This window comes from Hyperoodon ampullatus (assembly GCF_949752795.1).
Source record: "Hyperoodon ampullatus genome assembly, chromosome: 7".
NCBI classification, from domain to species: Eukaryota; Metazoa; Chordata; class Mammalia; order Artiodactyla; family Ziphiidae; genus Hyperoodon; species Hyperoodon ampullatus.
In genome coordinates, this window is record NC_136920.1 from 39492355 (window position 1) to 39505166 (window position 12812).

A 12812-nucleotide genomic window follows, 5' to 3' on the forward strand; every position below is an offset into this window, starting at 1 on the left:
ACCATTTACATGAAACTCCAAAGTTAACAGTAATGTTTCAGGAGCTCAGTGACTGTGGCTGATCTAGGTGGTGACCATTCATTAGAGAAACTGCCGTGCTTGTCCTATTTCCCTCATAGAGCACAGGGTTGCTCTTAGCAGAGTGATTGCCTCATATATATATAAAGACTTCCTGAAACACAGCCATTTACACAGTATGTATTTGAAGACAATCTGGTTTGCAGAAGCAGCTGCTGTTTTCAGGCTCTGTTGCATCATATGAATCTATTAACGTATTTTAGGCATCAATTAAACAGAAGAATCTGCTGCTGGAAAACAAAACAAAAACAACAAATATTCTGTCCCTAATTATATGTAGTTTATCTTGATCCTATAATATTTTTAACTATCATCTTGGTTCCCTGTAGTTGACAAAATGGGAGGAAATGGGCAAATGGAAATATATTTGGTTTTATAATGAGCCAAAGTGGAATTGCCTCTTTTTTACACCATTGTAATTAACATTTCCTCACAATTTACACTTTTCAAACATTACATTTCCTTTGGGATTAAATTTTCCTCAGTCAGTAGTGTCTTTGTATAATTTGTACTTATTTTCAGAAGAGACTGTGAAGCCAGCCCTGAAAAGTAAACAGAATTTCTTAAGAGCAGTGTGGGTCTTTGGAAAGACCATGAGTCTGGACTTTAGGAGATTAGATTTTAGACCAGGCTCTGCTATTAAATAGCTATATGAGTTGAATTTAATCTTGAGTCTGTTTCCTTATCTAAAATAAGGGACACATTCTTCTTAGGTCTAGAACTCTAATTCTAAAATACCAATAAATAATGAACCAATCTGAGAAATACACATCTGATGTGTATTAATTCCCACAGAGCAGGGTCCTTCTAAGAGGTGCTAATAAGCTCTTAACACCTTCGGAGCCAATTCTTGGTATGATGCCCGAGCTGTCATTGTTTATAAAGCTATATGTAAATAATCTATTTTTGAGAAAGCTCTTTTGCTTCTCTCCAATGCAGCATGTTCATTGTAATAATTTACCTTGTTTTTAGTAATTAATATGATAGGCTCAAAATAGGAATTCTAGTGTCCTTATTAATTTTTCAATTAACACTTTCCTACAAATTATCATATTTTTCTTTGTCCCTAAAAAGACTGCAGAAAGTTTTTTTTATGTTGAATAATGAAAAAAAGCAAAGGATCAGTCTGAAAATACTTGTCTTAAGATATAGTGATTAAGTATCTTCATAGGCTATTGAGATAAAATTGTAAATATATGTAATCAGATGCCAGTGCTTTTGCCTCCCTAGTTTTGCCTTATGTGCCTGGCAAAGCAGATGGGAGCTTCTTTTCTCCAATTTCATAGCTGTGTGTATAATGTTTGATAATTTGACATTTGTTGTTTAATAAATTGTGGTCCCAGAGCCAAAAATGCATGGGCTTTCTTTTTCATTTCTGTTTCTAATATGAGCAACTACATAATTTCAGTGTCTCTTAATATAAAAAGAACATTCATTTGCTTCAGTCGTGGCATAATGTATGTAAATCAAGGGTGTGTTTACAAAAATCATGATATTGTTTTGTTTCTTGATTGGAAGGTTGTCCAAGCAAACACAGTGGATGAACGTACTAACTTTCTTGTGGAAGAATACTCTACATCCGGTCGCCTGGACAACATCACCCAGGTCATGAGTCTGCACACGCAGTACCTGGAGTCCTTCCTGAGGAGCCAGTTCTACATGCTGCGCATGGACGGCCCCCTTCCTCTACCGCACCGGCACTACATCGCCATCATGGTGGGCTGTGTTCACGTGACATCATCCTCACTTGGTCCCTCTCCCTCCTAGTATTATATGTGTGTGCTCAGCTAAGTATAATTAGGTAGAAATAAGAACTGAAAAAGCCTGTGGACTTTTGGATTCCAAGTCCATTGGATACATTTTGAATGCTTTAAGCCACTTAATGTACTGAATGTTTCTCATTTAATTATTAGCAAAGTCATTTTCCATGTTTAATCTCTTATGATTAAAGATGCTTGTAGGGTCCAAAGTAATATCTCTAGTAGCCCACAAGTTTTGTTTTGGCTCCTGATAGCTTTCTTTTATTATTAATATAAAACAGGTTGTTTGTGCCATTTTAGTCATTCTTTACAAGGTGAACATCACTAATTTGGCCAAATAAGAGGAAAGTATCAGCCAGCACCAAAGGAGGCTCTGGATAAGAGAAGAATTCTTAAGTGAACTCTAATACTTCTAAGTTTAGTACTTGGTACAAACTAGTTAGCTAGTTAATGTTTGGGGGGGGATTATAAATTGGGGTGATAGGCAGCAGGTGTAATAAGGGTAGAAGCAATGCTACAGTTGGACTATTGCTGGAGGAAAGAAGAAGAAGACAAGATGCAAGTGCTATATATTTGGAGAGGTTAGTGGAACGGCTGGGCTGGCAGAGTGAGCAGAGCCAGCCAAGAGTCAGTTTTTATCCAGTTTAATTTGTTTATGCTCTCACTGAAGTTTTAAACAACAAAAAAGGGCTGCGTCCTGTGTTTTATTAAATGATGAACTTGACAAAGATTACTCAGCTTAAGGTTTTGATGACAGTAAGGCCGAAAGCCAACTTAGAATGGTCACCAGTGAAGAGAGAAATAAGATGTAGAAAATAGAGTAAGACAATACTGTTTAACTGAGAAGCAGCCTTGAGGAAATGAGAGGTGAAAAGTCTGTTTTGCATGGATTTACCAACTTATCAAGGCTGATTCCGGCTTACATATGAAAGAAAGGGTCAGTGAGCTTCAGTTTCACCTCGATAGGAGGATGGGCACAGATAAGGCTGATTCACAGTTATCTCAAAGGGAGTACGAGAAATACTCAAATTGGCGTACATTCTGAATTGCTACAATACAAGTTAATGAGATTTTATTGCTTTTTAAGTAGAATACAGTTGATATCATTTACCATAATGAAATGAACATGTATTTCCTTAACATAAATAGAAAATGGGTTCTAGGTTGACCTGTACCACTTCTGGATGGGAAGTAATTGGCTTCTTGTGACATTAGCTTATATAAAGTATCAGCTTTATGTATTTTTTTTTTTTTTTTTTTTTTTTTTTTTTTTTTTTGTGGTATGCGGGCCTCTCACTGTTGTGGCCTCTCCCGTTGCGGAGCACAGGCTCCGGATGCGCAGGCTCAGCAGCCATGGCTCACGGGCCCAGCCGCTCCGCGGCATATGGGATCCTCCCAGACCGGGGCACGAACCCGTATCCCCTGCATCGGCAGGCGGACTCTCAACCACTGCGCCACCAGGGAGGCCCAGCTTTATGTATTGATTCAAGAATCTATGACAGCATTGTGATGAAAGTTTTAGGAAGAGGATTTTGTAAGAAAAGAATTATTAGCTATAAAAATTAACTTTATCACAGTGATTGGCTTAGTAATAGTAGAATAAGACTATACCATGACTATTTTATCCACTAACTTTTTTCTTTGTGTTTTAGGCTGCAGCTAGACATCAGTGTTCTTACTTAATAAACATGCATGTGGATGAATTTTTAAAGACAGGAGGTATTGCTGAGTGGTTGAATGGTTTGGAATATGTACCACAAAGACTGAAAAATCTTAATGAAATAAACAAGCTGTTAGCACACCGACCCTGGCTGATCACAAAAGAGCACATTCAGGTACTGAGTGTTTCTTTTGGGGAAAAAAAAAAATAGTTTACTAACGATTCTCACTAAGAGTTAATTTTTTAGTTAAGTATTTTACTTAAGACTTAATTTTAAATGCTTGCATATTAGGAACTTGAAAAATAAAAAATAGTGTATTAATATGTGTAGAAAAGATAAATTTAGGATGTCAGTGGGTTTAATTTAAATGTAAATGAATATTTCTCTTCAAGTAATCAGTAATTAGCTTATACTAGTGCTTTAGCGAGTAGCTATAAGAAAAGTTGATTCCTATTTTCAAGCAGTAGATAGAAGAAAGAACATGCACTAGCAGGATAAGATACCTGGGTTCTAGTCTCTTAACTCTGTTACCCACAAGTTTGTGACCTTTAGTAAGTTTACTTCTGTGGGCCTTGGTAGTTCACCCTTCTATAAAATGAGGGACCTAGATTAAATGAGTTCTAAACTCTTTTCTAGATCTAACATTTCATAATTTTAAGATTTTGAAAAAGTGGTTTTGCAAATAAAAATGATTTGCCCACTGGTGTGTGTATGCTTACATGCCTCTAGAAACTAGAACTTAGATAAGAAAGAGAACTGTGATTGACTGGAGCACTTGCCCTTCAAAAGGAGTGTCTGTGAAAGGCCTCCAGGGTGAGGTTGTTGTATAATATGCCTAGCACTGTGCTTGGCACTTGGTCACTATTCAATAAGTAGGAGTCATCATCTAAATCATTATCAGTAGAAGCCTTAGGTATTTAAAATCCCTGCTTCTAATACACAGAAATGTCCTTGGTTTTGTTTTGTTTTGTTTTTTCCTCGTTTTGTTAGTTATTTACCCAGTTAAACCAAACTTAGCTTTTGTCAATATGCATACTCTCAGACTTTTATTATCTATTAGGGATTGTTTATAAAAATATGATCAAAGTTATAGCAATTTGAACATGTAAGGGAATGGAGATGTAGTCCTTGGCTACAATATAACCCCTGCTTAATAATTAATAGAAGACAGTGGAGCCCCATGAATATTGCACTTTTCAAAAAGTTTGAAAAGCAGAGAAAAATGTATGTATACTCGGATTATATAATACTACTTATAAAAATAAAAGAAGATATGTAAAAGTTACATTAGAGTGGTAGTATATGATTGATTTTCCCTTTTTTTCCCCTGAGCTTTTGGTAATATATTAAATTTGTGTGTAGTTAAATAATGGAGAGTAAGGCAAAAGCAGTTTTTTTGGTTTGGGGTTTTAGCTGTGAAGTGAAACAAATGAAAGTTTTACATTTGTGGTGGGGTGGGGGGATGAAGGCACAGCAGGTCATATCCCACGCATCCACACGTACTGAGAAAGAGACAGACAGACAGATAGACAGAGATGGATGGGAGAGGATCCCTGACGGATTAACAGCTGGAATTGGTATTGGAGGGATTACTGCTTTTAATGGCTTCATTTATGATTCCATCATTCATCTGGAGGAGCCAGTAAAATGGCATATAAAAAAGTGCTTTGATATTCTTTATGTCCTTTCAAATGTGAGCTAGTATTCTACAGTTTCTCTCATCTGCAATAGGTTCTTCCTCCGTCAGAGAAGATATCTAAAAGATAACTAAAAGTTAACTTACTGAATAAATTTTTATGTGATTTTTAAGGTAGAGTCTCTACCTTAAAACCTTAAAATGAATGATTTTGCTAGAGAATCTTTAAAGTCCCTTCCCTACTTAAAGTAGCTTCAGTGTTCTTGGATTCTCTAAAATACCTTATTAAAATAGCATAATATGTAAAAGTGCTTTGGAAGCAGAAGTTCCATTGTATATATAAGGAATTTCAGAGAAGCCACGACGTACTTCTGCTGTTAGGTTTGATAGGTTGAATGTAACATTGTTTGAGCAAAGCTGTATCTTTAATATATGAAACATTTTTAAAGGGAATTCTAATTCTAAATTAAAAGCAATTCTAAAATTGCTTTGTAGCATTCTATGATTTTCACTTTTACTCTGATTTGCTTTCTCATTTCAGAAACTTGTCAAAACTGGAGAAAATAATTGGTCTCTGCCCGAACTGGTACATGCTGTGGTCCTACTGGCACATTATCATGCTTTGGCAAGCTTTGTTTTTGGTAGTGGCATCAATCCAGAAAGAGATCCAGAAATCTCCAATGGATTCAGGCTAATATCAGTCAACAATTTCTGTGTGTGTGATCTCGCTAATGACAACAACATAGAGAATGCATCTCTAACAGGCAGCAACTTTGGGGTTAGTTTTCTTAACTGTTTACTTTACTACTATGCCTTTTAACTTGCTACGTTAAAAATATCTAGAGAGGGCTTCCCTGGTGGCGCAGTGGTTGAGAGTCTGCCTGCCGATGCAGGGGACATGGGTTCGTGCCCTGGTTCGGGAAGATCCCACATGCCGCGGAGCGGCTGGGCCCGTGAGCCATGCCGCTGAGCCTGCGCGTCCGGAGCCTGCGCTCTGCAGCGGAAGAGGCCACAACAGTGAGAGGTCCGCGTACCGCAAAAAAAAAAAAAAAAAATCTAGAGAATTTATCTGATTAAACAGGATATTATGTACTTGAAATATTTCGTATAATTTTTATTACTGTAAAAATTTAACCTGTACCTGAAGTTCTGAATTGTCTTAAGGAAGCTTTTAAAGCAAATAGATTATGAATCATATTACAAATCATAAAGCTGCCTCAATTTTCAAAATAAGTGATAATGTAATTTAATATATACCAAATTCTAGAACTCTAGATTAAATAAATCCATTCATATAAACTTTCTGTATTTATAGCTGAAGCAAAAACACTACACTTCTGAAAATGTTTGATTTTGTACATGATTTTCTTTGGAGTTACTGGAAAACCCACTTAGGAACTTAATAACTCTGCTAGTGCCACTATGCATAAGGTGACACTGGGAGATGGAGACATTGACTGGAACAACTTTTAATATTAATAACACCCAATATTATCTTCTCTGGCTCCAGATCGTCGATTCTCTAAGTGAGCTAGAGGCCTTAATGGAAAGAATGAAAAGGCTTCAAGAAGAAAGGGAAGATGAAGAGGCATCTCAGGAAGAAATGACCACTCGCTTTGAGAAGGAGAAGAAAGAAAGTCTTTTTGTGGTCTCTGGAGATACTTTTCATTCATTTCCTCATTCAGGTGCTTTTTTATTTCACTGTCTTTGCCTTTTAGTTGTTCTTAGAACCCTGACAGACCACCTTCAGTATTTTCCATATGGATATGTCCAAACGATTTTACTACCACGTTCCTTTCATTTAGTTCTCCTCTACCTGACCCTGATACCATTGCTTCCCCTCCTATGTTGGTGTATCTTTGAATATATTTCAGATTCAGTTGAGAGGTACTTCAGTTTTGTAGTTCATATTCTATCCTGGATAAAATGTTTTTCAGAGCAGACCAGTTGCTTATAAGGTTAGATAGGAATATTTAATCCATCCTACTTTTGTAATTTTTTTTAATGATAAGTAAAATTCTGTTTCGACAGATGTAATTTGTAAGAAATATCTCTGCCTTTTTTGTGGGTGGGGAGTTATGTGGGAGGATTGTTCTCACACTGCCACTTTTTTCCAGATTAGTTCTAAAATTACACTGCATTTGCATTTCTTTGGAGAAACCTTTGGAATTTTATAAAAATATATTATTTAGGTCATTTTCTTAGATTGAATTTGGAAGAATTCATTCTGTATTAAAAGCTAGGCTTCTTTGCTCTAGTCTTAAGAACACATTTTTTCCCTAATACTCTGAGAGACTTTGAAATAGGAGGGAAACTTTCCAATTATGACTAAAAAAGATATTGAACACCACATAGTAAACGTTATTAAAATAGCATAGACTCAATAGACTTTGAAAGCTTAAACCCTTCAAAGTCATCAATCTACATAACATTTATTTTTAGAGTTCCCTTGGTTTAAAAGAGGGCTTCAAAATGACTAGTCATAAAGCTAGTCAGTCTCATAAATCCTGAGGGTAATTGATTTGGCCATGACTTGTTTGTTAAATATAGCACTGACCAATAGCTCTCAGAAGTTTTACCAGGAAGAACAAGACCCCCTTTTATCATTTTGCCAATGATTTTTTTTATGAAAGATTTTATCTACCAAATTAGGTATATTTAGTAATAATTCCTCAGAGCTTCTAACCAGCAGGAAATGCCAAATATAAAGAAGCTTATTGTTTTGGTTATTGATTATTTGGTTATTCATACTACAAACATTTATTGTACCCTATGTAATCTCAGCAGGGTGCTAGGTACTAAGGTTTCCAGGCTAAATAAGGCATGATTCCTGCCCTCTGGGCGGCTCTCCTTGCTAGTGGGAGAGAAAGAAATAATTACAATACATGGCAGAATGTGAAGGGTATATGGACCCAGTCGTGGTGGGGGAGGAGTGTGGACAGAAGGGGTCCTGGAGGAGGACTTCCTCCAGCTGCTTGGCTCAAAGCTAAACCTTAGAGACTTGAGTGCAAGGGAGTCTGACAGTGGCTGGGGGATGGGGAGTTGGTGGTGAACAGCATACCTGGCTGAGCCAACGCACGGTGGTAAGGAAACAGGATGGTGGGTGCAGAAGCAAGTCGTTCTTCATTAGGACGTAACTCACGAGGTAGGTAATGTGAGGAGGAAGCTGCTTAGGTAGGTAGAGGCCTTATCATGATGACCTTTCTAACCTTAAAGAGCATGTAACCTGCCCTATTTTGGACATGTTGAGTTGCGATGTCTCTAAAGCTTCCAGTCTGGAGACATCTAGTACAGCGCTTCTCAAACTTTAATGTGCACTTGAGTCACTGAGGAATCTTGTTGAAATGCAGATTTGTATTTGGTCCATCTGGGCCAGGACCTGAGAAGCCTCATTTCTGTCACGTCTCCAAGTGATGCCCGTGCTGCTGGTCAGCAAACCACACTTGGAGCAGCAACTGTTGAGCAGGAGAGGGTTTTAAGCTCAAGATAAAGTTTTGGAAGTTATCAGCCTATATTTGGGAGTTAAAGTCTAAAGCGTTGTTTATAAAAATCATCCAGGGAAAACAAATGGGACAAAGGAAAGTAATGAGCCTTCTAGGTAAACCAATATTTTAAAATGTAATTGTATTAAGGTTAGTAATATCTATTCACTTTTAGACATTAATTTTTGTGTGTATGTATGAAAAATTTTAATATACATCTCTTTATAACTGAAAGAGTAAGTAGACAAAAATCCAGAGAGTATTTAAACTCATTTAGCACACTTTAGCTAATTGATATATGTAAAACACTATATCCCAAACTGCAACATATACCATTTTTTCAAGTGCACATAGAAAATTTCCCAATGTCAACCATATACTGTTAATAAAACCAATTTCAACAAATTTTGAGATTAAAATTTCATGGAGCATAACTTTTGACTATAATGGAAGTAAGCTAGAAATCAGTAACAAAAATAACTGGAAACTTCTCAAGTGTTTAGAAATTAAGCAGTATACTTCTAAATAGTACAGAGTGAAAGAAAAAGTTACAATGGTTAGAAAATACTTGGAGCTGAATAGCGGTGAAACATGGCATAGACATTAATTTTTTAAAGCTTGTCTAAGACCATTAGAGCTTAAAGGACATATAAATGTTTTATTTCTTTTAGGTTTTTTTTTTTAGTATTGAAAATATATTTTAGAATCCCAGTCTTTACCTTCTTGGATCCTTGAGCAAAGACTTCTAGCTTCTATAGTGAATTTTGACTATCAAGTGTTAGACCCTAGCCAAAAATTATGTTCTGATTTTAACAGAAAAGGCTGCATCATTTATAAATTATTCAAGGAAATAAATTGTTTCATTATTAACTCTTCACCATTCCCAGTACTAAATTTGCTGGTCACACAAAGATAACAGAAAAATGACTCAGTATGTGGCTAATTGAGTTATTTTTATAGACTTACTACGTTTTAAAATGGGAATAGAAATTTATTTTTCTCTATAACAAGTTTCTTGGTTTGATCAGTGTGATAAAAGCATTTTAGATTCCATGCAGAGATTCTAAGAATAGTTTTTCAAACCTCTTGGAGAAATTAAATGTTTAAAGTGTTCTACAAGGGGTGAATTCTGTAGCTTGATAACAGAGTTAACTAGCTTTTATTGTTTTTTTCTTTTTCCAAGTTAGAATGGTGTTCCATTACTGTAACATAGTATTTTCTGTAGTATATTAGTAGCCACCTCTTAGGAGCAGAAGAATGCAGATAATATGTAAAATAATATTTTGAGTCCAGAGTTTGAAATATTTGTTTAGATAGAATTAAGATTAGAGTTTTAGATTTGTCAATCAGACACATTTTTTTTAACTTAACTTCTTAAGGTAAATTTAGGAAAAAAATATGTGTAGTGTGAGAGAACTTTGTACATTTCCTTCTATGGACAAAATTGTCTAGAAAACAGATCTTGACTGACTCCTAATTTGAAAATGAATAGATGGATATTATTTGTAGGATAAATTCTATCACATTTGGTTTTACTCTTTATTGTTTATTTTAAAATGTTTAAAGTTCCTGTGACAACTTAGAAATATATATGAGCAAAACAAAAGCTAAGAGCAAAGTCAAAGGAGCCAGCTGTGTAACAGTCAACTCCAGGATCGATGTCTGCCAAATTAGACCACCTGGTTGTACAGTGTGGGGGGAAGATCATTTCAAGAGAGGAACTATTTTATAGAACTTATTTATCAGTTCTATAAAATAAGTTTATTTTATAGAACTGATAAATAAAATAAGTTTATAGAACTTATTTATCAGAGACTTACTCACTGGTCTTGGTTTAACCCACAAGACTCCTAGTTTTCATAGCAGCCTCAGTGATTGCTACTACATTTTACATTTTTGGCTTCATTTATATTTATTATGTGATGGACTGAATTAAGGAAAGCATAACCTCGTCCATACATGTTAAGAGATAATGCATTGAAAACACCATTTTTTAAGTGTTTCTATTTATCTGAACACAGAGGCTGGAGCACAAGGAGACAGGGCAGTGGTTGTGGGGTTGGGTGGGAAGAAGCCTGAGCTTTCTCTTCGGAGAAGTGCAAGTCACCTAAAAGCTTCAGATCAGTTTAAGTAGTTTAATGTTTACAAGTTTCCCACATCATCTTAAACTAACCCACACTGTATTCATTACTGACACTCAGTACTGATAATGGTATTAGTAACTTACAGTTAGTTTTATTTCTTAAGTATATATTTCTTAAGGATATATTTATTTTCATATTATTTCTTAAGCATATAAATGAAACAATGAAAAATAGATATTAAGTACATAGCATAGTATCTGGTATATTGTAAGTACTCAACAAATGCTAGTTTCTTCTCTTTATGTGTAATAAGTTATGTAAGATTTTAATAAGCTGTTTCCTAGGTTGGGTAGCCTGGGCACTTGAGCTTTCCTGCCTATATTAAGCACCCTAATTAGTCCATGCCAAGGGAACTAAGGAAGGGTCAAAACTCATGAGAAAAGAATAATTGCTAGGATTTTCATGAATAGCAAAGATTAAAGATAATTCAGGTACTACTAGTCTATTAGGTCTTTCAGATTAATTACTGTAATTGCACTTGTATTTTAAGCTTCTCAAGACTGTCCACTTGAGGATTATAATTTTTATTATGTCACAAAATTGTTTCATTAACTACTTATTTAATATTTATGTATTTATTAAATGTTAAATTTATTTAATATTAATTAAAACACTTATTAGGAAAATACTGTTCTTTATGTGGAAGAAACTAGTGTTTTATTTTGAAAAATATGTGTTCATTTTCTAGAGTAGAAGGTAGTAAATAAAGGTTGTTCATTCCCTTTTAGTGGTTGAAATCAGAAAAAAAGTAATTATAAAGACAGACTAACCTAGGGGGAAAAAAAAGTAAGTTAAAAAAGAATTATCTTTAAACCAAATTAACATGCATTGGGCATTTACAATTTTTCAGTGGTAAATTTTTAATATTATCAAGTATTCAGAAGTCAACTATCTTAAAATATTATTATAGTCTTCTGTCTTTCTGAATGCCATTTTGATAATATTCTAATCACAGTCTCAGAAGCACATTGTTTACTTCATATGTTGTATACCTTGTTGTTTTCATGTACACAGAAAAGCGCATGTATCTTAGGTGTAAAACTTAATGAACTTTACACACAAACTGATCCTTCCTGTTTAACTGGCACCCAAATCAACTAAGGGAATAATAGTGGTACCCAAAAGTCTACTTTCCTCCCTATTGTGAGCCCTTACCAGTTCTCCCTGGATGCCTCTTTGTAAGCTAAAAATGAACTCTATTGAACTAATTTTCACTGTGAATACATCCAGATGAAACACCATATAATTTTAATAAAATTCATCTTAACATTAAACTGAATTTTAAGTGGTCTTTCACCTTCATCCCTTCTCTTTCCCCACATCCTACTTCATCCCTTGGAGAGATCAAAAAACTTTTTAAGCTTTATATTCAAAGGCCTGTGCTATCTTCCTTTTCTAAATAAGTAAAACACATGTATTGATCCTTGACTACTACTATTTAGATATTTAGTCAAATTTTTGCCTGGGTAACTACAGCTGAATGTTACGATTGCCAATATTTTTGGTAATGAAATTGTCTTCAAAACTTCAGCTAAAGATATTTTATGTGAATTTAAGCCATGTAGTCAATATTGTCACTTTGGAAAGCCATGGAAAAGCTAAGCGAAAAGTGGAGGAAAATGAAGCTGATTCATTTGTTCTAACTCCGTATGGTTTCCTTAACACTAGGTTGTTCATTATTGTCCTTAGATTTTGAGGATGACATGATTATAACATCTGATGTCTCCCGATATATCGAAGACCCTGGTTTTGGGTATGAAGACTTTGCCAGACGAGGAGAGGAGCATTTGCCAACGTTCCGAGCTCAGGTATGAGATGCCTTTAATTCAGAGAAACTGGAGAAGAGATACTGTCATTTTAATTGTAAAATGTTGAAATGTAAATAGATTGACTTCTAAATAAATTAATAGAGCATTTCGATAGAATCTGTAAATATCTTTATTTAACCTAGTTTTCGGCCTTGTCTAATTTGATGTCCCAGTTGATGGATTATTATTTCAACATTAACCCCCTTAGAAGGCAAAAGGAAACTGCTTTATTCAGTTACTTGC

The 12812-nt window shown here is 35.1% G+C and overlaps 1 protein-coding gene across 5 annotated transcripts in view; it reads left to right on the top strand.

Annotated features, from left to right (window-relative positions):
- SESN3 (sestrin 3) overlaps positions 1 to 12812 on the top strand; it is a 77442-nt gene that overhangs the window by 48077 nt on the left and 16553 nt on the right. For all 5 annotated transcript variants that reach the window (XR_013810974.1, XM_079707406.1, XM_079707405.1 and 2 more), the window contains exons 3-7: positions 1597 to 1794; positions 3491 to 3673; positions 5677 to 5913; positions 6646 to 6820; positions 12451 to 12569. Coding sequence is in view for 4 of the 5 variants with exons in the window: in XM_079707406.1 (XP_079563532.1) it covers positions 1597 to 1794; positions 3491 to 3673; positions 5677 to 5913; positions 6646 to 6820; positions 12451 to 12569 (912 nt within the window). In the remaining variant the exon portion in view is untranslated. The remainder of the gene's footprint in view (positions 1 to 1596; positions 1795 to 3490; positions 3674 to 5676; positions 5914 to 6645; positions 6821 to 12450; positions 12570 to 12812) is intronic.